The following is a 25,310-nucleotide window of genomic DNA, read 5'->3' on the forward strand; positions in this document are numbered from 1 at the left end:
CGGGAGAAGCAACTCAGAGACGGGACGCCTCCCCCGTGCCCCGCCCCTCACTCCTGACAACAGTAGCAGACGCCGGCGCTCGCTTTCCTGAGCTCGGCCAATTGGCTGCGCCGCTGCGGGCCCGATCGTAGGGGCGGGGCGGCCGTTGCCAGAGAAGCTGCTTGCTGGTTACCAACCCGGTTTTGTCTCGCTTGCTCCCCGTTGGGCCTTCTTCCACTCAGGCCGTACGAGGAATTCGCCTGCTTCCAGAGTCACGTCCTTGCCTTCCTTCCTAGCTTTCATCCACTGCACTGCCCCCCGCATCCTGTTCCCTCCCTGCTGGCCCACCCAGGGCTGGAGAGCACAGGTATGCTCGCCAGGGTTTGCACCAACGTTCACCCAACGTCAGCCTTCTGCGGACCCGGCGGCGGCCTTACGTCACGGCGGCGTGATGACGCAGTGGGGGAAGCGACGGCCTGCTTTTGGAGAGGAAAATTTGGGCTTGCGCGGCGGAGGGTCGGTTACCGCGGGTGGCTTTAAGGGTCCCGGGTTGGGCCGTGGCCGTGGCCGTGGCCGTGGTGAGTTACAGAAGTGAAAGGCCCTCGCGTCCACCCAAAACTAACCTCAGCCCCTTTCTGCCTGCACTTCCCACTCGCAGCCTGGGCTTGGGAAAGGCGGCGAGGAAGGGTGTGGTCCCTGGAACAGCCTGGCAGATCGTAGTGAGGTGGGCTTGTCCAGGACGGAGACGTGATCCAGAAGGCCCTGGTAACGGCAGCGCTTCTTTAGGAAATACTGCCCGTTTACGTATTCGGCTGATTTTGAAGAGCCCGCTGTATAATAAGCCAGACTCTAGTAGGCTCCGGGGCTCCTTTAGTAAAGAATACTTCAGGCCTCGGGAAATCATTCCTTTTCCAGGGTCCTAGATTTCCAGCCTCTATTCTTTTAAGTGTGTGGTTTGGACAAGTCACTAACTTCTCTGGTTTCAGTTGCCTTATTCGTAAAATGAGGGATAAGTCACTTTCGAGTGGTTGTAATAAGATTTAAGTTAACCAATGTCAGGTTTTGAGTAGGTGGTCGGTAAGTGGTGCTTGTTTAGTGAGAAAACCATAGCCAGACTTTGGCTGGTGTTGGGGAGAAAGTATTGCAAAGACAAAGTTTCCCTATCACCTCACACACAGTTAGGTTTCATGTGTTTTTGGATGAATGAGGGCTTCCTTGATGGTTCAGTGAATGAGGTTCTTGGAGTAGTTTTAAGTGTCACTTGGTTATGGTTTAAGGAATAGACTGCAGAAAGCCTGTCTACTTTTAAAATGAGTTAAATATCCTCCTGCTTACAGTAAGATTGTCAAGGTCATGTTTGTTATGGTCCTTAACAGCCAGGTATCCATTTTCTTGCTTCTCTTTTTCTTATTTCAAAATTGATGTGTATTAGTAAGGTAGTTTTTGCATCGGAAACTCCCAAAGGTATGAGAAAATGGCTTTGTTTATACTGCTGCTAATCACTGCTTAGTTTGTGCAAATGATTGAGACCCTAGAAGCTGGGTATAGCAATGAGGTTAACATAACATCTATTCCCTTGGGCACAGTTCTCTTGGAAGTCAATGATTGTTCCCCTGGGCCCTGGCTTAGTAGAACTCAGTCAGCTTTTTACAACACTGAAGATGATTTGTAATAATTCTGCAAGAATGATTTTTGAAAGAATTATTATGAAGTTGAGTTGAGTCTGTACAGATAACTCTGAGAAGGAAAAAATAATACGTTTATTTTTGAAAGGTTTTTTTGATATGGACAGTTTTTGAAGTTTTATTGAACTTGTTACAATGTAGCTTTTGTTTTATGGGTTTTTTTTTTTTTTTTTGGCCATGAGACATGTGGGATGTTAGCTCCCTGACCAGGAATTGAACCCATACTGCCTGCATTGGAAGGTGAAGTCTGAATCACTGGACAGCCAGGGAAGTTCTAATACACACTTTTAAACGATTTTCTTCCAACTGGTCTAAGTTAATTTTTGTATTTAACGGGATAAGCAGTCATTTTCTGCAACTTAAATGTTGAGCATCTATTCAGATGGTCATGAGTAAATGAGGGGTTACATTTGATCATTTCCATACTGATCTTTTGCTTTTCCTGTATTCTAATCCCTTCATTGTTTTCTGTGGGGTTTTGTTTGTTTGTTTTAATCACCAGCAGGAGCAACTTTTGATTTTTTTCAAAAATTTTTGTTGCAAAACATTGTTGAAACATTCATCTCTCTTGGGACCTATTTCTACTCTCCTCCATATGCCTAGTCTGTTTTCCAAAACACCACTGGGTTTATCTTTAAAAGATGCACTTCTGATCTGGCATTCTCCTGCTTAAAATTACTTAATGGTCTGTCTTAACCTTTTGGGGAAAAACTCAAGCTCTTGAACTTTGCATAGAGTTACTGCTTTCATATGTCCAGTCAGTCTCATCATTTGCCAAGTGCCCTTTCAAATCATGTTCTGTCATGATTCCTTGTTCTTGCTGGTACTTTACTCTCTATCTGAAATGCCTTTTTCTTTTCCCTTTTGCCAGCCTCAGATGTGTTCTGCTGGACTCTACTGCGGATTCACCTCTGGGAAGTCTCCCAGGATCCTGCTTGTTGCTTTCAGGGTACCCAGTGAGTCCCTTATAACCTTTAGCACACTGGATTTTAGTTGTCTGCTCTCTGTCTTCTCTGGGGCTTCCTAGGTGATGCTAGTGGTAAAGAACCTGACTGTCAATGCAGGAGACATGATACATGGGTTCGAGCCCTGGGCCAGGAAGATCCCCTGGAGAAGAGCCTGGCAACCCACTCCAGTATTCTTGCCTGGAGAATCCCATGGACAGAGGGACCTGGCAGGCTGGAGTCCATAGGTTCGCAAAGGGTCGGATACAACTGAAGTGATTTAGCACGCTCACAGTCTTCTCTCAATTTAGACTTGTCTGTGCCTTCAAGGAGCTCAGTCTTACTCATCCTTTATTTCCTTGTACAGAACAGTTTTCATTTTAAAAATATAAACAATTTATAAGAGTATTGTTAAAACACTTATAAAAGAGAAGTTTGTATGTTACTTTCAGCTGTGTAAATTCTTATATTTTAGTATCTGCTGGCTTTTGCTTCAAAACTGAGTTCCACCACTTCCTTACTTATAAACTCGAGCAAGCTATTTAACCTTTCTAAAACTTGGTTTCTTCATGTGTAGCTTTGGGATGTTAATAGAAACTGTGTAGGGTTTTTGTGAGGTGATGTTATAAGGTAAGTTAATGCTCTGTTGATAAATGGCAGCATGTCCTCATGCTGTTCATGTGTTGAAGGGAAAGAAAATGTTTTATTTTATCTGATAAAAGGATACTGATTATTTAGGGTGAAATGGTACTCTGAAGACTTTGGTCCAGTCTTCTGGGTAATTAAGTTCTCTATGAGGCCCGCTTGATCTCTTAACTGTTTCAGGTTGAATAATAAATTATTTGCTCACCATCACTTATATATTGGATCCTGACCTATGCCTCTCACTGTGTTATGTAATTTTTTGAGGGTAAAGAGTGACGAGTATATTGCCCTAACAGATTTAGTAGCCATTTTAAAATTTTACCCTTTATAGAGCAATTAAATTCTAAACAGTATAATTCTGAAAATATTATTAGATGTTTAGGATTCTTGGTGGACTGAATCAGTCAGAGGAATATTTTGAGAAGGAGGGAGGACTTGGGCCTTGAAAATATGTATGTATCCTTTATTTACAAATCAGACACTCTTCCTGTCAACTTTTTTCTTGATATTATCCAATCTGCAACCCTTTTATGTTTAAATTCCTTTATTCATTGGACAGAAGCATTAGCTAATTTTCAAAGTTAATCTCTCTATAATTAAAAAATGTTTTTTTTTTTTCAATTTTGATGGCTTTCACTCATAAGATCTGTTTTCCATCTCTGGCTATTTTTACCCTGCCTAATTCCAAATATCTTTTTTTTTTTTTTTTTTTTGCTATGGAGTCCAAAAAGCTATACAATTACATCTCTAGTAAACTTTTGACTAGTGTTTAGTGAGGGAAATGAGTAGCATTTCTGTATCTACTTGGTGTTCTTTGCCAAATATTTCCTAGTGAATATTTCAAAATCTGCATGCTTTTGTTTGACGCTAATGGGAACTAGTTTTCCAAGGGTTAGTATTTGGCAAAACAAAATGAAATATGCAAGATTCATGTGCTTTTCTTTTCAAAGAGATTAGTTTTGAATGCATATTTGAAGCTGATAGAACAATATAGGTGCTATGGAAGGTCATGGACTGTGATCTTTCCTTTCTGTGATCATGGCAGCATCATGGTCCCTGAACAGCCATTGCTCAAATGCTTGTTATTGGCCAAAATGGAACATAGTTTAGTGAATGTAGCTGGGTTGCCAGAAACCCATGACCACTCCTGGAAAAGGCTTTAAATATATGCCTTTTGGATAGAAGGCTGAAAGTCATTTCTATATAAGAAATTTAATTCTTTAAACATTAAAAGTATTTTAAAATTGGTGTTCTTTAGGGATTTGATCATTAAAAGTGTGTGTGCAGAATATGTGTCTTTGTTTCACCATGAGCAAATTGGACAAAAGTTTAATACATTTGTAAATTGGCATTTATTCTACACAATTGATAACATTTCCTTGTGAAATATCTGCTTTTTTTCCATGCAAGAATACATTTGGTGCACCAAGATGATAGCCTTTTTTATAAAGGCAAGACTTTTTATGTTAAAGAAAATTATTACATTTTTCAGCATACAAATGTTTCTGCTCATAGTATTATCACAACACAAAAATAGTGGAGTACCTTGGAACCTCTCAACTTTATTTTGAGAAGTTCCTGTATTCCTATATATTATAAGTGAATAATCCTATATTCATTTCCCACAAAGCTAAGCAAGAACTCATTTAAAGTACTAATACCAAGCTGAATATTTTTTTTAACATTTCTTTTTCTTTATTTATTTGGCTGCATTGGGTCTTGGTTGCCACATGTAGGTCTTCGTTGCTGCATGCAGGATCTTTAATTGAGGCATTTGGAATCTGGTTCCCTGACCAGAGATTGAACCCAGGCCCCCTGCATTGAAAGTGTGGAATTTTAGCCACTGGACACAAGGGAGTTCTCAAACTGAATCTTAACTCATAGAATGTTTTCAATAAATTGAGGATCCTTATCCTCTTATACTGATTTGTAAACTTTTGTTTTAAATGTATGAACTATTGTTCTTTTAGTGATCCCCTAAAAGATGAATCAAAGGGTGAATAGTTATAAAAAGCATCAGTCTTAATTCATCATATTTGTAAATTATGCCAAGCCTTGAGCCCTCTCCTTCAGTTATTACTTAGCTTTTACAAGGCTTATAGGTGCTGAGGATTCTAGTAAAGAAGAAATTTTTCTTGAGATTCCATTGTACAGAGAGACAGATATTTAAACAAGTTAATGGACAAAAGATAAGTACCAAAACTGAGCAAATGAGCAGATGATAATTTCCTTGATTGCAGTGACTTATCCAAGCATATTCATTTTCATCTTTAGGTTTGGTTTTTCATTTGATTTTGTATATTCATGAAAGAAAGCGAAAGTGAAGTCTCTAAGTTGTGTCTGACTCTTTGCGACTCTGTGGACTGAGGCCCACGAGGCTCCTCCGTCCCTGGGATTCTCCAGGCAAGAATACTGGAGTGGGTTGCCATTTTCTTTTTCAGGGGATCTTCCCAACCCAGTGATCGAACTCTGGTCTCTCACATTGTGGGCAGACTCTTTACTGTCTGAGCCACCAGGGAATGCCTGTATATTTAAAAAATTAAAAAAAAATTTTTCTGGACTGCCAATAGCTCAAAATATTGTTATGTCCTAATAACAGATGTTGCATATTTGTAGCAGTCACGTAGATCATCTTAGACTATATGTATCTTATTCTGCATTTCCATTTGACATGAGTTGCTAGTGTTTAAAAAGTATGAGCATGCTTTCATTGGCCTATATCCTAAATATCTCTCTGATATATAGAACCTTCAGACAAAAAAGAGATACATTTTTTACAGACATTTTAAATGATTTCTGAATTGCTAATTAAATATTGTGAATACTTTTCAACCTTTAATTTCACATCTATCTAAAGATCTGAAAATTCTTGAACATATGTATTTTATGATACAGAAAATTAAAACGGATGCATGTTGATGTATGGCAAAACCAATACAATATTGTAAAGTAAAAAAAAATAATAATAAAAAAATTAAAAATAAATAAATGGCAACTTCAAAAAAAAATTACAAGGAGGTAAAGTATCTCTGCAAAATGCAGAAGACCTTAAGTATGATGTTTGATTTTGTATAAACAGAATCAGGGAGACACATTTCCATATATTAGAATTGTGAAAAACAGTCTTAATGATTGCCAAAGCACTAATTCATTAATTAAAATGGAATAGCTTTGAAGAAATTCATAAATGTCATAAATTTAAAATTCACATTTTAAAATGACATCTCCAAATTTGAGAGAAAACAATTAGATTATTTAGTAAGACTTTGATGTAACATCATCTGTCCATTCAGTATCACCAAAGAATATCCTAGATTGAACTTTTTTTAAAAAATAGGATTTATTTGTAGAAATAAGTGAATTTAATGTTGAAAAGTCTACTTAAAAAAAAAACCTTTATCTTTGCAGCTACTGTTGCCAAATACTTTCAAAAGTATCTTAAATTTTTACTGTTATAGGCATGAATAACATTCATTTCTTATTGACTAGATCTAATGAAAAAGGTCAGTTTTCATTCCAATCCCAAAGAAAGGCAATGCCAAAGAATGCTCAAACTACGGCACAATTGCACTCATCTCACACGCTAGTAAACTAATGCTCAAAATTCTCCAAGCCAGGCTTCAGCAGTACGTGAACCGTGAACTTCCAGATGTTCAAGCTGGTTTTAGGAAAGGCAGAGGAACCAGAGATCAAATTGCCAATATCTGCTGGATCATCAAAAAAGCAAGAGAGTTCCAGAAAAACATCTATTTCTGCTTTATTGACTATGCCAAAGCCTTTGACTGTGTGTATCACAATAAACTGTGGAAAAGTCTGAAAGAGATGGGAATACCAGAACACCTGCCTGCCTCTTGAGAAACCTATATGCAGGTCAGGAAGCAACAGTTAGAACTGGACATGGAACAACAGACTGGTTCCAAATAGGAAAAGGAGTACATCAAGGCTGTATATTGTCACCCTGCTTTTTTAACTTATATGCAGAGTACATCATGAGAAACGCTGGGCTGGAAGAAGCACAAGCTGGAATCAAGATTGCCAGGAGAAACATCAATAACCTCAGATATGCAGATGACACCACCCTTATGGCAGAAAGTGAAGAGGAACTAAAAAGCCTCTTGATGAAAGTGAAAGAGGAGAGTGAAAAAGTTGGCTTAAAGCTCAACATTCAGAAAACGAAGATCAAAAAAAAAAAAGCAAATGAAGATCATGGCATCTGGTCCCATCACTTCATGGGAAGTAGATGGGGAAACAGTAGAAACAGTGTCAGACTTTATTTTTTGGGGCTCCAAAATTACTGCAGGTGGTGACTGCAGCCATGAAATTAAAAGACACTTACTCCTTGGAAGAAAGTTATGACCAACCTAGATAGCATATTGCAAAGCAGAGACATTACTTTGCCAACAAAGGTCCATCTAGTTAAGGCTGTGGTTTTTCCAATGGTCATATAAGGATGTGAGAGTTGGACTGTGAAGAAAGCTGAGTGCCGAAGAATTGATGCATTTGAACTGTGATGTTGGAGAAGACTCCTGAGAGTCCCTTGGCCTGCAAGGAGATCCAACCAGTCCATTCTGAAGGAGATCAGCCCTGGGTGTTCTTTGGAGGGAATGATGCTGAAGCTGAAACTCCAGTACTTTGGCCACCTCATGCAAAGAGTTGACTCACTGAAAAAGACACTGATGCTGGGAGGAATTGGGGGCAGGAGGAGAAGGGGACGACAGAGGATGAGATGGCTGGATGGCATCACCGACTCGATGGACGTGAGCTTGAGTGAACTCCGGGAGTTGGTGATGGACAGGGAGGCCTGGCGTGCTGCAATTCATGGGGTTGCAAAGAGTCAGACACGACTGAGTGACTGAACTGAACAGAACTGAATGAAACTTAAATTGATAGTTATTCCATGACTTTTATGTCCATTTTCTAGTCTGTTTGGATCAAGATATTATTTTAATACTTCAAGAAATAGACTAATAGTAATTTATACATTCTTGTGAGCATGTAGAAAATAGTGACTTTTTGGAAACTGGCAGTTGGCAATTGTTGAATGATTGTGCTATGCAGTTTTGATATAACTTTAAATTAGTATCACAACAAGTAGCAGCTACAATTTGAGTTTTGCTGTGAAATATTTTTCTTTTAGGCATCTTTAGGATTTTTATCTTATAGGGTAATAACAGAAAAAAAGAATTACTGAAATGTTTAATAATGAAAATATTTCCTAGGTTTCAGCTTAAGTGGAGAACTTGCTGTGGAAGCCACCGATAAATCCATTTAATTTATGGAGGAGACTGCAAATGATGGAAGTCATTCAGAAGAACTCTTTTCCCATTTTGAAATTAGATCAGAGAAAGAACATTTACCACAGGATGCCAGTGAAAATCATCTCAGCTGGTATTCTCAACAATAGCAGGGGATAACTTAATTTTCTTTGTTTCAGGGTTTCATATTTTGTCCATATTGTAAACTATTTCAATTAAATGTAGCATTCTTTCAAGAATATCATCTAACAGTCTAGTAATTAATATTTAATTTGATTACAAAGTACTCATGTAGCAGAATGTGGCTGTTTTCAAATTTTAATGACAGCAATTAAAATTCAAAACATTACCTATAAAAATTTATAAAGTATATACCTTTTTACCTAAGATAAATGGAAATATAAATACCATGTAATATTGGAAATATAGTTAATGAGTACTAATTCACTGTCATTTGGTATATTGCTATCTAAAAGATACCTGTCATACTTTGCTTCTTTGGTATGGGGATGCACTTGTTTTTTGTATGACTCATTGCTCCCCAAAGTGACAGTCTTAAAAATACTGTGGTTGTTGCTATGGATGGTATAGTGCAGCTTTTAGTTATAAATGAAAATAATGTTTGGTCATATATAATTATTTTTTATTTTCTATACATGGTTTTTAATAATGATAATTGTCTTTTGTAGCCAGCATCTTCCTTAGGCCCATCATTTTAAGCCAGTGGTGCTTAAGAATATGATGTATTTCTTAGAGACATAGCCTTTAAGATGCCTTTCATTGTTGTTGAGCCATTATATTATGTTCCATAGAAGAAAAGTGGTGTCAGTTAAAGAAAGACACAGAGCTTTCTGGGAATGCTTGGAATTTTATTTATAAATAACTGTAAAAGCCTCTTCAAACTTATACATAGATTTTTGTCCAAATGACTCTGCTCATATAAAGATTAAATGAAATAAATTAGTGAAAGTATTCTCAAAGCTTCTTTATACTCAAAATCCAACTTCTTTGAGTCACTTTTTAACTCAGAGTTCTCTCTGCTATTAGGAGTATTAGTGAAAGGGTATTTCTTAGGCACATCTATATCTGAGATGAAAATTATTGGTAATGGGCTCTTACTTACAGTATACAGAAAGCCTACCTTGGAATCTTGCTTCCAGAATGTTGCTTAACATTCTTACTTCAACAACTCCTTCAAGCCCTCTATGTGACCCTTCTTTGCTAGAGGTTTAAAAAGTGCTGTATCCCATCTCTGGGATATTCTTCGTACTATCTGATGCTCATTCTATAAGTTTTGGACATGTACAGGAGAGACAGCTCAAGATGGCTTCCAGACTGACAAAGATTATTAAGAAGCATCCCTATTTGGGGATGTAAAAGTATGAACTTCTTGTCTCCCCCCCAAAAATGTATTTTATAGTGATACACAGTACTGTAGATAAAACATAACCAAGAAAGCAAATATTATCAGTTTCATTTTAAATGATAATGTTTTATAAAACTGAATGTGAAGAATTTTTAGGTGTCTGGAGCAGTGTTTTTTGTGTTTCATTTGTTTAGCTTACACATTCTTCTGGAGGAATTTTTTTGTGAAGAATAGATTTCAAGAAAGGATTGGGAATAAGGGCTAGAAAGTCAGATCTTTTGTTTTTGGACTAGGGAGAAGGGAGGGAAGAAAAAAAGACACACATTCACATAAATCATTTTACAAACTGGAGAAGAGATGTTGAATAATTATCAAATAGTAGAGTGATATATTGCTGTTGGTAGTCTTCATATTTTATATATCTTAACATTTTAGAAACTGTCTTACCATTTATAGTTGTGTAGAAAAAATATGGAAGTATAGAAAAAATGCATACATTTTCAGTGACAGTTTAGTGTTAAATTTTGCAGAGCAATTTATGGAATTGTAATACTTAATCAGGCTATGCTTAGTTTGCACAAAAAAGTAAAACAAATTTATGTAACAGTTTTAACTTAAATTTTCTTTGTGCATAGCCTAAAGCAGGACATCCAAAATGAGAAGACCGAATTGGAAGCATTGTTTAAGGAAGCCGAGTTAGCAACTTGTTCTGCAGAATTACTTCTGCCATTGTTTAAGGACACCATTGAAGAGATTAGTTTTGAAAATGTGAGTACTTGACTAGTGAACATTTAATAAAATGAGGAGCTAGGATAATACTCAGAATGCATTAACTGAGGTCTCATATCTTACAGTAATTATGCTCATACACTGGTATACTGGTATTTAATATTAAAAAAATGCAAGTTTATCAGTGTTCTTTTTTCCTATGTCATTAATTGCAATTCTTTCTGTCAAAGATAATCTCAGGAATGCACTTGATGAGAGGCCAGGCTAGAAATTGTGTACCTCAGTGCTTGACTTACCTGGAGTTGAACTAGAGCCAAGAACTAGAACAGGAGTGAATTTAAAATATTCTGAGAGATGAAATATATTTTCTATAGTACTATGTGGATTAAAAACCTCTATTCTAAAATTACAGTGTATTTAAGTTTCAGTTAAGGGCCAGTTGTATAATATTAGTTTTATTATAATAAATTCCTGAAATACTTTAGGGTTTAAGCCCTTATTTTGATTTCATTTTACTTTAGTATACCATGTAACAAATACTATTCACTGCTCCAGTACTCTTGCCTGGAAAATCCCATGGATGGAGGAGCCTGGAAGGCTTCAGTCCATGGGGTCGCTGAGGGTCGGACACGACTGAGCAACTTCACTTTCACTTTTCACTTTCATGCATTGGAGAAGGAAATGACAACCCACTCCAGTGTTCTTGTCTGGAGAATCCCAGGGATGGCGGAGCCTGGTGGGCTGCTGTCTATGGGGTCGCACAGAGTCGGACACGACTGAAGTGACTTAGCAGAAGCTATAAACTTGGCAAATTTTACTATTACTATGTGCAAAAGAGGGCCTCCCTGGAGGCTCAGTGGTAAAGAACCTACCTGCCAATACAGGAGACCTGTGTTCGATCCCTGGGTCAGGAAGATCCCCTGGAGTAGGAAATGGCAACCCACTCCAGTATTCTTGCCTGGGAAATTCCATGGACAAAGGAGCCTGGGGGGCTACAGTCCATGGGGTCACAAAGAGTTGGATATGACTTAGTGACTAAACAACAACGACAGCATAGGCAAAAGAATGATTTTCTTTACTGGGAAAAAGTATTCTTTGCTAATAGCATTACGTTTTAGAGTCTCTTAATGCAATGTCTTAAAATGTGTTTGTGGCTCTTATATTTTGTCAGGCTAATCTTTCTGCATCCAATTTGAAGATTTCTAAACAGACAGAAATATTAACAATAGAATTAGACGCTTAAACGTGTAAAACAAACTTTAGAACATCTTCTTAGAAAGACAGAATACCAACAAGTAAGAAATACTAAGCACTTCAATAAGCATTTCAATAGTGATATTTCTCACTTGAAGGGTATATTGGTTCTTGAACTGTAGAAATTAAAATATTGGTATATTTGAAATGGAAATGATTCTTGAATTTTTGTTTGAAATGGCAATCATTAACCCCCACTTTCAGTGTTTCATGAGTAGTTTTACGTGAAAGCAGCATATTTTATAGAAAACATTTTTATTTTCAATCTCAAGAACTTTCATTATTTGTTTTACTTGATTTCAGTTACTATAAAAAACTCTTGGAATTTAAGCTCTTGTATTCATTTTATTTATGCATTCATATATTCCTTTCTTAACGGTTTTATTGAGATCTAATTCACATACTATACAGTTCACTGGTACAAAGTGTGCAATTCAGTGATTTTTGGTATATTCACAGAATTGTGTAGTCATCACCGTCAGCTTTGGAGCATTTTCATAACTACAAATAGAAACCCTTAGCCCTTTAGAATTTTGCTTCTCATCCCCATCTACCCCTTCTTTGTCCATTATCTGCTTTTTCTGTATCTGTGGATTTGCTGATTTCACATACTTTTTATCAAGTGAGTGAAAATCGCTCAGTTGTGTCCTGCTCTTTGCAACCCCATGGATTATATAGTCCATAGAATTCTCCAGGCCAGAATACTGGAGTGGGTAGCTTTTCCCTTCTCCAGGGGTCTTCCCAATCCAGGGATCAAACCCAGGTCTCCCACATTGCAGGCAGATTCTTTACCAGCTGAGCCACAGGGGAAGCCCAAGAATACTGGAGTGGGTAGCCTATCCCTTCTCCAGTGGATCTTCCTGACCCAAGAATCGAAGCAGGGTCTCCTGCATTGCAGGCAGATTCTTTACCAACTGAGCTATCAGGGAAGCCCTGATATTTTATATAAATAGAATCATATGGTATGTGTGACCCTCAAAGTGAATAAACATTTTCTGCATTCTCATTTAAAATATCTACATGGAATTCTTTTTTATTTGCTATAATTCTTTAAAACATTTCTTTTTGGCAGACTTTAGGCTGCTTATAATTTTTAACCTGTTTATAAACAGCATTGTGAGCCTCCTTTGTATACAAGGTTCTTGTGATTTTTATGTCATTGGCTTGTACTTTATGAGGCATTATTTAATTTAGAAATTAATTTTATAAATTGTGGACAAAAATTGATTTGGAACACTTAAGCAAAAATCTTTCTGGTTTTTAACTTTAAAAAGCTGAACTGGGCATGGTAGTTGTCCATATTAATTTCTTTGGAAGGCAGCTGTGATCACCACTATATGTTGCACCACATTAATTTCTTAATTTTGATGCTTAATCCACTTTCTGCTATTGTGTAGAGAAATATAGCTTCTGAACACTGATTTATAACTTCTTTTTTCCACAGAGAAGGGAAAGTTTATCCAACTTGTTAGAGAAACTAACTGATAATGAAAGTGAAAACATTGTAAGTCTTTTATACTTGGGAGTCTAGTTTTCTGAATTTTTTTGTTTATATGCTGGTCAGTTTTATAAAATTAGCCAACATTACCCAAGTTGTGATATTTCTAACTTTAACATTTTATTTATTGAAGAATCTTAAGAACAAGGTACTTGAAAAGGAGACCTATATCCAAGAACTTTCTTCTTTGTTTCAGAATGAAAAGGTAAGCAAATTTTGAGCTTAATTCATCATATTTTCTTAATATTGACTCCTTCTTTCCCTTCTTTCCATGCTGGCCTCCTATTTATCCTTATAAATAGACACAAAGTTTTTTAGGTTATTTGGACATTTTCCCCAGTTTTATGTATCAAATATAACATCTTAATTTTTTAAAGTTTTTTCTTTTTAGATTTTTATGATGTTTCATTCAGGGTACTTGGCATAAGTCAGGGACCTATGTATAAATATATATTTCAGTTTTAGTATAAATTAAGGTATTTCTGTGTTTGTAGGATCATTTTAGACATATCCATGATTTTACTTAGGATGATAGATAGGAACTTGTAACAGGAGATAATTAGGAGTTATTAAATTAAAAAAGGGAGTAGAAAACATCCCCTTGATTTAATATAAAATCCATTCATAATGGGAGTGTTGTACTTTGCTCTTTAGTAAATTTTTAGATCACATCCACGTACTGTAAAGTTTAATAATGTAGAGAAGTACATCAAATAACACATTTTTGTTTTGTTTTTTCTTATAGGCAAATGCTTTGAAAGCAAGCCGTTTTTCACAATCAGTGAAAGTAGTACATGAACGACTGCAGTCCCAAATTCATAAAAAGGAAGCAGAGAATGAGAAATTAAAAGAACACATAAAGGTTATAAATACTCATCCATTTTTATAGTTTTAAGTGCTAAAAGTAATGAATGACAATATAGTCTTAATTCTGGAATTTAGTGGTTTTGAAAGAATTCAATTTAAGTGTTGCCATGGGAAATCCATATTTGAGGCAAATCTTAACATTTCTGGTCTTTCTAAAGATTTGGCTCCAGATCCTAATATGAAAATGCTCTCTCTCTTTAGTACTGATCTAAGAAGGATTTGTATAAGATTGAATTACTTAAAAAAATCTCTCCTATTATTAAATTATATTTATTTGGAAAAGCTATTAAATATAAGAGAAAATTAAAATAACTTAAAAATACTGAAGCCATTAATATTTGGTATACAGTCATCCCTTTTATGTGCCTATAATATACTTAAATACTCTTGCACTTATTTAATGAGACAATAATGTTTATTATATTGATTTTGTTGCTAATGGTAATAACATTAAGATCAGGTAACCTAGCATTGGTGTTTAGATACTCAAATAACCTGTTACACAGCTTTTTAAGCAGGGTAATTAAGAGGAATTCTCTGGTGTAAACTGCATAGTTTAAATATTCTTGTGGAAGTCTCACAGTCACTTTGAGGTGAGAGTTTGAGGTTGCTGTGGTATGACACAAGCTGACTGCATCTACTGTCAAAGGAAAAGAAGCAGTGTGGCCACTTTTGAAAGAGAAGTATAGAAAGACAAACCCCATTGAGTGTGAGGACTTCTGTGCTGGATTTCTGTTTGCTTTTATCTTCCTGATCATGGCAGATGCCTGTAGCCCAGGCACTTGTTTTTCACGACTGCATATCAAGGTTGTTTTTTCTTTTTTCCTTCAGTGGCAAAAAGCTTTTGCCCATGAAAGAGACATTAAGCAGACTTATGTGAGACATAAACTTTGTCTTTTGTCTGCCTTTAGGTGCTTTTAGCACTTTCCCCAAGAGAGTCCCTGTGTTCTTTGCGTCCGTGTCTTAGGGCACTGGAGATGAACTAGAGTTGAAATTGTACTACTCTGTCATGGTAAATATAAGAGAATACATGTAATTTAACATCTCAGATTATCTACTACAATTTACCTTTTTTTTTTTTTAAATTATGTCCTTAAATAGCAGTTGGGGAAGTTCTTGAAAATATTTTCTTTAGTTTAAAAATGAAATAGTAAACATTTTTTTTGAGTTAAATTTGACAGTTCCTTTTTATATTCATGATATTTAGGAGAGCAAATATAAAGCTATAAAATCCTAAGATTTTGCCATCACATTCACCTGTCTAATACTTTGAGTTCACATTCTCTTATAAAATTCTATTATTTAGAAATAATTAGAAGAAGTTGAATTAGCTCATGGATTTTTTTTTTACATTCCTTCTAACACAGTTTTGGAATTTATTTAGGGTTGACAAGTTTTGTTTTTTTTTAATGAATGCATGCACAGTGAACTAACTCAGTTTGCCAACATAAATCTCATTTTTTTTAGTATTGTTGATGACTCAACAATTATATTGGGTCTTTTAAATTTTTTAGTTACATTATAATTCCTTGAGAACTACCTTAAAGATACTTTGAACTCATTTTTCTTTCTAGATCTTTAAAATATGTCAATTAGAGTTAGAAGATTTTCACATTTTAGAGGAGACAGGATAATTATCTTTATAATATACTGCAAGTATAATTCTTTGGAAAGAGGAAAAGGCATATAGTTGGTTTAAAATATATATCCATTCATTTGGCAAATGACTGTGACGGGGTTATTTTGAAACTATAAAAATAATTTCATAGTTTCAGCACACTTCCTAATAGTGGTTGAGCATGGGATTTGATAATCTAGTAAGAAAGTCTTGTGGATCCATGTTCAAAAAAAACCTATTTTACCCTTAGTGGTAAGTGTGCCTGTCATTCATGATGTGGTGATGACACCCTGTGGTTTCTTAGAGAAAGTACAGCTGTTTTTCTTGGGTTGGGAAGAGTTCTTCCTTTCTCTAAAGCTGACTTAACTATATTGCAGTTTATTTTCCCCAACTACTTGTTAAAATGTGGTTTTTTAGTTTATAGAGATTTTTAAAGACAATTTAAGAATGTTTTGCTTTTTCTCTTAGTTTGTGAAGTTACTTTTCAAAGAGATCAAGCCTTTGGATCTTGTTTAAGATGTATCTCTTAAACTCAGTTTTACTGAAAATTAAGTGTAGTTTTTTGTTGATCTTAGGTAGAAAAGCACCATCTTTTACTGTAACTCCTTTGTTTTTTTTTTTTTTTTTTAACTAAAATGATTGTCCAGGAAATGGAAGACTAAAACTTAAATTCTTCAATAATTTTGCATTCTTTTCTGAACCACACAACTTTTAAGAAACGTAGAAACGTTAAAACCTTAAGTCTTTAAGTTCTTAGTACTCAGATGCTTTAAAATACAAAGTAACAGAAAGTGAGCAATGTATTTTCTTAATGTTTGGTTATTTGGAACTGATTCCAGATTTCTTCCTGTTTCTAAAGTGTGTGATTTAAGGGCCATATGGGTATAAATTACGAAATAGGGAAGTCTCACAATTTTTGATTTATTCAAAGCAGTGTGTTTCTTCTTGCTGTATCTGTGGTTCATTGTATTAAGCTTATGGCCTTCTAGGTGGACTAGGAATTCATTGATCCACTAAACAATAAAATCCATGTAAGCAAAAAAAAAATAAATAAAATACAAAGTTTTAAGATAATTTGAAATTAAAACTTGAGTTATCACACTAAATCATATTCATCATCGACCCAACCTAATATTCTGTGTTTAGTTATATCCCCAAGAGATATGTAAGGAAAGTTATGTCAATTAACATTATCAGACTCAGTGGATAAAAACATGCCTTACCTTTGGGTAAAAAGATAACCAAACATCTTTTTACCCTTAATGACTCTTACTGATCTGGTAGTCGTTTCTCGAACCCTGTGTGGTCTTAGAATAATAGCTTCACTAAACTTACTACTTACTGGGCAAAGTAGTACTTTTATTGTCTTGATGTAACTCTTTGAAGTGTCAAGACTTCCCCCTTAATTATAGTAAATTAAAATATAGCAAATATGTTTTTGTTTATCTCATCTATACTCTTCATAATCTGTAGATTTTGATTATATATCCTTTAAGCATTTATAATTTGAACTAGAGTCCTAATATATTTGGGGAGCTACTGATTCCTTTGAGCTTTATGTACCTACTGTTTGAATTGTCTCTGGCTTAATTACATTTTTTTTTTTTGATTTGCAGTAACTAGTGAGTGCTATATATAATATTCTAGATGTGAAATTAAAAAAAATTCTAGTTAATCAAAAAGGTTTTAAGGGAATTAGTGTTTCTGCCATAATAATCACCAGTATTAGCTTCTTAGTGAGAGTAGTATTAGCTTTATAAAGGTTTATACATTTTAAATTTGTACTGTATAACTGGTTACAAATAAACATTGGTGAAATCACCTTTCTTCACTGTTTTGCTTTTTACTAAACTTATTAGTCTTTTTCATAAATTCTATGTGGGAGATTACTTACATATTTTAACAATGTTTATGTCAACATTGGCATTCTAAAATAACTACTGCTGGTATTTTTTAGAGCTTAGAAACCCAAATATCAGAATGGAATTTGCAGTTGAAAAAGAATAAGTATGAGGCTGTAGCAATGAAAGAATCAAGTAGGCAAAAAACTATTGCTCTGAAAAAGGCATCTAAAATTTACAAACAAAGGATTGAACATTTTACTGGAGACATGGAAAACCTTACTTCCAAAATTAGAGAGCAGGTGAGTTATATACATTCTTCCTTAAAGAATTGTTTTATGTACTTAGTTTATGTACTTAACTTCATAATGCTTAGTATAATTATCTTGTTAGAAAAACTTTACTCTACTAATTTTGCTTTCATCTTTATTTTGAAAGATTACATAAAGTGACAAATTTGCATTTTGAATTACATCAGCGTTTCCTTGGGACTTTAAAGGATATGTAAGTTCCAAAGCATCTGTGATTACATTGGCTTGTACCACTTCATACATATTCACCCTTGGAAATTTACATTGCATATTAACATTAAATTAAAGTACGTTAACAAAGGCTCTGAGAAGGCCTTCAACGTCAAGGAGGGTATTGAATTCAGAGTTTTCCACCACTTAGTTAGCTGCAGAATTCTTTTATTCACAAAGTAACTCTTGGAACTGATTCTGAGGAATGCTGCTGCTGCTGCTGCTAAGTTGCTTCAGTCGTGTCTGACTCTGTGCGACCCCACAGACGGCAGTCCACTAGGCTCCTCTGTTCCCGGGATTCTCCAGGCAAGAATACTGGAGTGGGTTGCCATTTCCTTGTCCAATGCATGAAAGTGAAAAGTGAAAGTGAAGTCGCTCAGTTGTGCCCGACTCTTAGCGACCCCATGGACTGGAGCCTACCACGCTCCTCTGTCCGTGGGAATCTGAGGAATACCAGTTTGGGAAATGCTGATTAGTATTATTAGACCATATGACTTTATTCAGTAATTCACTTCACTTAAACTCTATAATATATTTAAATACATGTGCTGATGTAAACCCACATGTGAAAGTTATCTTTGGGTTTATTAACAAAGTTGAAAATTGACTTAGTGCTTTGTTTTTGATGAATTGTGTTTATTCAATTACTAAGTAATAAAATATTTACTCTTTTTAAGTATCATTGGTATCCCAAATCTTAAGAACTTAGATACGAATGAAATGAAAACAGACTTGCATAAATGGTCTTATAAACAAAACAACCTAATGTTTTATAAGCTCAACTGTGAACATTTTAAAACTCTTAATATTTAACCTACATTCAGAAGAATTTAATTAGATAAAAGACTTGAGGACTAAGTGCAAAATCTGTAAGGCTGAAGGCCTAGTTGAATGCCTGAAAATATTCCTGTGTGTTAAAAACTAATTGAGTCATTAACATTCTTGGGATTTTCTTTTAACTAGCACCATGTCACTCATGCCCCAGATCATAGTATAGGAAAACTTTGCCACTTGTTAACCTGGTGACTTTGGGTAAGGTACTTAACTTCTCTAAGCTGTAGTCTCTTTAGCTATAAAATAGGGGATAATAATACTGCCTGTCTCATATAGGAATAAATGAGAAAATATATGTCGAAGCACAGTGTCTGTCAGACTGCATTTTTGCCACATTAACCTGCTTTCTGTTCCTCTGATGAGGGTAGTGTGTTTGTTTCACTGTTCTATGCTGTTGCCTCTGGCTGTAATGTTCTTCTCAGGTTCTATAATAGCTGATTCTTTTAAAACTCATTCTGCTATCTTTTTACTTGATATCTCTTCACAGCGGCCTTCCTTGACTGCTCCTTTTGAAATAGCCCCACAACAGTTAATCACATCAATGTCTTAAATTTTTTTCTTAGCGCTTATTTTATAGGCAAAATTTCTAAATATCTTAATTTATATTCTAGTATAATTGCCCAACATATCCTTCATAATGCATATTAATATTCATTTACATGTAACATAAAAACAGAATACTAGTCTTTTTTAAATACATTAAAAAGATTACTGTAAAAATGTAAAAAAAAAAAAAATGTCTTGCACATAGTAGATGTTGAATAAACACTTGTTCAGTGATAGGAAAGAAGGAAGCACCCAATAAATGTAAACTGCTCATATCACTACTTCTAAGTCTTCTGATTAGTAATTATTGGCACTGTTGTCATTCTAGTGAATTTGTCTTTCTTTAGAGAGGGGTACAATGGCTACAGCTCTTTAGGTGAATTTGTAAAGAGTAGATTCATTTGACAGTTATTTGTTGAGAGTCAGTAGGGTGATCTATACAGAATAGCTTGGCATAGAACTATCATATGACCCAGCAATTTCATTCCTGTATATTTATCCAAAAAGCCCAAAAAGCTAATTTAAAAAGGTATGCAGCCTAAAGTTCATAACAACATTATTTATAATAACCAAGATATGAAAACAACCTAAGTATCCATTAACAGATGACTGTATAGAGAAGATGTAGTGTATACACACACAGGAATATTACTCAGCCATAAAAATGAACTTTTGCCATTTGCAACAACATGGATGGACTTGAAGGGTATTCTAAATGAAAGAAGTCAGAGAAAGACAAGAGTTCAGTAAATATAAAGGGAATTATCTTCAGTAATTATGAAACATGTTTTTAAAATAACTCCGTTAACATCCTTAAAATGTTGTTAGAGCTGTTATTATATGCATATAAAGTAATAGTATTATAAAGTCATTATTAAAATTTACTTTTAAGTTTTCCTGTGTTCAGATTTGTACACTGAAATTTTCTGTAACAAAAGTTCAATAACTTATAGGATGAGTGTTTCCTTGTTAATAATGTATTCGTTTTTAGAACAAAACTAGTGTTATTAAATTACAAGATGAGTACTTTATGTATTTTTTAGGAAGCCAAGTTGTCTGAAACAGTTTCAGCTTCCAATGCCTGGAAAAGTCATTATGAGAAAATAGTAAGAGAGAAAACTGAGTTGGAAGTTCAGATCGAAACAATGAAAAAGTAAGAAAAGAGTCTTTTTACTATTTTATAAGAAATGTTTTCAGTTCTTTCCTCTTTGAGTAGTTTATATATGGTTCCCATGAATTACATATGGTAAAGCTATTGTCTGATTTGCTATGTTTACTATTTATAATTTATAAACTTTTCTTACTCTACTTTAAAAATACAATTAAAAATTATTACCCATTAAAATGCATTTTTATTCACAAATTATTGATCCTTAAGGTGTCTTAAATGCATAACAAAGAAAATCTGAGTAAAAATATGTGTTTTATATTTTGTAATTTATTATTAATAAGTTAATAATAAAGAACTATACATTTGCTTTTGAATGTTTCACTTTTTGTATATTTTCTTCAATTTTTTCATTGAAAAGTAGTGTGTAGTATTTGCTTCTAAAGATTATTTATTATCTCACTTGATACTTTTATTAACTCTTTAACTCTTTCCCAAAATTGTGTGTATGTGTGTATGCATGTATGAATGACAGAAAGATGGGCCTACCTGTGGATCATAGTTTAGATGTTTTACTGACTAGAGAAGAGAATATTGTATAATTTTTCATTAGTGTCATCAATGGATAATTATTTCTAATCAGTTACTCAGGTAGAAGTAACCTTATAGATTATGGTTTCCTATTTCCTTTGTTCTAAGTGTGATTAACTTTTGAAACTGTACTTTACAAAGAATAACTTCAGAAGCACACTTAAGATATATATTGTTTGAATGAAAATTTCTATGGCTTTTATAAAGGCAAATCATTAATCTTTTGGAAGATCTAAAGAAAATGGAAGAGCATGGAAAAATTTCATGTGAAGAAATTCTTAGAAAACTTCACTCAATTGAATATGAAAATGAAACTCTGAATCTTGAGAACACAAAATTAAAGGTATTATGTGTTTGTGTGTATGTATATCATGTTGTATAATGACAACTTAGTCCTTTGTAGAAGTAGCTTGAAGTAACAACACTTTCAGAAGTATGCTGTTGTATCATGTATCTTTTATGTTTCTCAGAGTTTTAGAATATCATTATAATAAGTAATTCTAAAACTGTATCTTTGTATCTTTACATACATATATATGGACAATGCTTATATATTTGAATGTTTACAGTTGTATACACAGATACATGTAAAAATTGTTTTCAGTAGTACTGAATAAGATTTATGAAGCTGAATAACTGTCTCTTTGTCTCAACCTAAGAGAATTTATTTATTCTCCAATTTTAGCAGTTTAGGTGCATCTCCAAAAATACATTAACTTTAATGCACATAAGATTATTTTTAGGTGTCATGGTTATGGTAGGGTATAGCCTCAGGCTTGGTCCATTTGAAACCAGAAAGTATATTTTTGGCTGCTTCATAACTGGAAAGAATTTTCCAACTTAATCAAATCTGAGGGACAATTGAGTTTTTATGTACCAGAGAAAAGATGTAGAAGCTTTTATACTTCCTGGGAAAAAGGATATTTGAGTTCCCACTCATAGATATGTGTAACCTGATGAGACCTGACTAAAGAGGATGACATCATTTTCAGTTCCTTAATACTGTTTTTGGAGGACAGTAAATAGAAGACAAAAAAATCTGGGAAAAAAAGGCAAAAATTGGCAGTTCAAAACCAGAGTGGCATCAGAGAACTGAGCTACTTTTTAGCTCTCTACCCTGCCATTCAAATGGGTGATGGGACTCCATCCATTATATATCCAAGATTCAAACAACAGGATGGAGGGAAACAAAAGATGAATTAAGATGATTTATCTCTCCCCTTTTCCCCATTTCCTCCTCTTTATGGAGACATCCTGAAAGTTCCATACCACTTGATTCTTCTCCTTATTTAGGTATTAATATATGGCTTCCTCTGGGCTTCCCTGGTGGCTCAGGTTAAAATGTCTGCCTGCAATGTGGAAGACCCGGGTTCGATCCCTGGGTTGGGAAGATCCCCTGGAGAAGGAAATGGCAACCTACTCCAGTACTTTTGCCTGGAGAATCCCACAGAGGGAGGAGCCTGGCAGGCTACAGTAAATAAGGTCATAAAGAGTGGGACACAACTGAGCTACTTCACTTTCACTTTCATATGGCTTCCTCCAGTTAAAAGGGAGACTAGATAATGGAGCCTTCTAGTGATCCTGCTGCTACTGCTGCTAAGTCGCTTCAGTCGTGTCTGACTCTGTGCGACCCCATAGATGGCAGCCCACCAGGTTCCCCCATCCCTGGGATTCTCCAGGCAAGAGTACTGGAGTGGGTTGCCATTTCCTTCTCCAATGCATGAAAGTGAAAAGTGAAAGTGAAGTCGCTCAGTCGTGTCCGACTCTTAGCGACCTCATGGACTGCAGCCTACCAGGTTCCTCTCTCCATGGGATTTTCCAGGCAAGAGTACTGGAATGGGGTGCCATTGCCTTCTCCAAGTGATCCTGAGCTCTAGTCAAATATGAATATTCCTTATTTCCTGCAGTTTGTTCATATTTTCCTCTATCCCTATAGTTTTACTGTTTTTACAGTTTGGAATTTTTTTTCTCAAGTATTTAAATCCTACCTTTTCTTTAAAGTTCAGTTTAAATGCTCCTTCCTCCCAAAATCTCCTCAATTAGGATAAATCTTTCCTCACAAACTCCCATCTTTTATGCAGAGGATGCATAGGGGAGGTGTGACATATAGTTAGTTCTCATTCAATATTTATTGAACAATTCTTTTCCTATTAATTTATTTTGATTGGAAGATAATTACTTTACAATATTGTGATGGATTTTGCCATACATCAACATGAATCAGCCACAGGTATACATGTGTCCGCCTATCTAGAATCCCCTTCCCACCTCTCTTCCCACCCCATCCCTCTGGGTTGTCCCAGAACACCAGCTTTGGGTGCCCTGCTTCATGCCTTGAACTTGCACTGGTCATCTGTTTTACATATGGTAATGTATGTGCATGTTTCAATGGTATTCTCTCAAATCATCCCACCCTTGCCTTCTCCCACTTGAGTCCAAAAGTCTGTTCTTTACATCTTGTCTTCTTTGCTGCCATTCAGGTATGATCATTGGTACCATCTTTCTAAATTCCATATACATGTGTTAATATACATATATGTGTGTTAGTATAATTTGCCTTTCTCTTTCTGACTTGTTTCACTCTGTATAATAGGCTCTGGTTCATCCAGGTTCATCATTAGAACTGACTCAGATACGTTCCTTTTTATAGCTGAGTAATATTCCATTATGTATATGTACCACAACTTCCTTATCCATTCATCTACCATTGGACATCTAGGTTGCTTCCATGTCCTAGCTGTTGTACATAGTGCTGCAGTGAACATTGGGGTACTGAAATGTGTCTGAAATGTGTCTCTTTCAGTTCTTGTTTCCTCTGGGTATATGCCTAGCAGTGGAATTGCTGGGTTATATGGCAGTTCTGTTTGCAATTTTTTAAGAAATCTCCACACTGTTCTCCATAGTGGCTGTACTAGTTCACACTCCACCGACAGTGAAAGAGGGTTCGCTTTTCTCTATACCCTCTCCAGCATTTATTGTTTGTGGACTTTTTGATGATTCCATTCTGACCAGCATGAGATGATACCTCATTGTGGTTTTAATTTGCATTTTTCTAATAATGAGTGAGGTTGAGCATCTTTTCTTATGTTTATTAATCATCTGTATGTCTTCTTTAGATAAATGTTTATTTAGGTTTTTTGCCCATTTTTTGATTGGGTTGTTCATTTTTCTGGTATTGAGCTGTATGAATTGCTTGTATATTTTGGAGATTAATTCTTTGTCAGTTGTTTTGTTTGCTATTATTTTTCCCATTCTGAGAGCTGTCTTTTCACCTTGCTTATAGTTTCCTTTGTTGTGCAAAAGCTTTTAAGTTTAATTAGGTCGCATTTGTTTATTTTTGTTTTTATTTCCATTACTCTGGGAGGTGGCTTATAGTGGTTTTTGCTGAGATTTATGTCGGAGAGTGTTGTGCCTATGTTTTCCTCTAAGAGTTTTATAGTCTCTGGTCTTACATTTAAGTCTTTAACCCATTTTGAATTTATTTTTTGTATGGTGTTAGAAAGTGTTCTAGTCTCATTCTTTTGTAGGTCAGTCACTCAGTCATGTCTGACTCTCTGTTACCCCATGAATTGCAGCACGCCAGGCCTCCCTGTCCATCACCAACTCCCGGAGTTAACTCAAACTCACGTCCATCGAGTCGGTGATGCCATCCAGCCATCTCATCCTCTGTCGTCCCCCTTCTCCTCCTGCCCCCAATCCCTCCCAGCATCAAAGTCTTTTCCAATGAGTCAACTCTTCGCATGAGGTGGCCAAAGTACTGGAGTTTCAGCTTCAGCATCATTCCTTCCAAAGAACACCCAGAGCTGATCTCCTTCAGAATGGACTGGTTGGATCTCCTTGCAATTCAAGCAACTCTCAAGAGTCTTCTCCAACACCACAGTTCAAAAGCATCAATTCTTTGGCGCTCAGCTTTCTTCACAGTCCAACTCTCACATCCATACATGACCACTGGAAAAACCATAGCCTTGACTAGACACACCTTTGTTGGCAAAGTAATGTCTCTGCTTTGCAATATGCTATCTAGGTTGG

General features: G+C 35.4%; 1 protein-coding gene across 16 annotated transcripts in view; it reads left to right on the forward strand.

Annotated features, from left to right (window-relative positions):
- Window positions 1-208: 208 nt before the first annotated feature.
- ODF2L (outer dense fiber of sperm tails 2 like) overlaps window positions 209-25,310 on the forward strand; it is a 42,317-nt gene continuing 17,215 nt past the window's right edge. For 4 of the 16 annotated variants that reach the window (XM_055585289.1, XM_055585305.1, XM_055585301.1 and 1 more), the window contains exons 1-9: window positions 364-557; window positions 2,536-2,620; window positions 10,510-10,642; window positions 13,302-13,361; window positions 13,489-13,560; window positions 14,101-14,217; window positions 17,798-17,983; window positions 20,626-20,735; window positions 21,489-21,624. In XM_055585289.1, coding sequence (XP_055441264.1) covers window positions 431-557; window positions 2,536-2,620; window positions 10,510-10,642; window positions 13,302-13,361; window positions 13,489-13,560; window positions 14,101-14,217; window positions 17,798-17,983; window positions 20,626-20,735; window positions 21,489-21,624 — 1,026 coding nt within the window. In that variant the 5' untranslated portion in view covers window positions 364-430. The other 12 variants (XM_055585292.1, XM_055585303.1, XM_055585293.1 and 9 more) reach the window with 11 other exon arrangements.

The sequence above is a fragment of the Bubalus kerabau genome, chromosome 6 (genome assembly GCF_029407905.1).
Source record: "Bubalus kerabau isolate K-KA32 ecotype Philippines breed swamp buffalo chromosome 6, PCC_UOA_SB_1v2, whole genome shotgun sequence".
In the NCBI taxonomy this organism is placed as follows: Eukaryota; Metazoa; Chordata; class Mammalia; order Artiodactyla; family Bovidae; genus Bubalus; species Bubalus kerabau.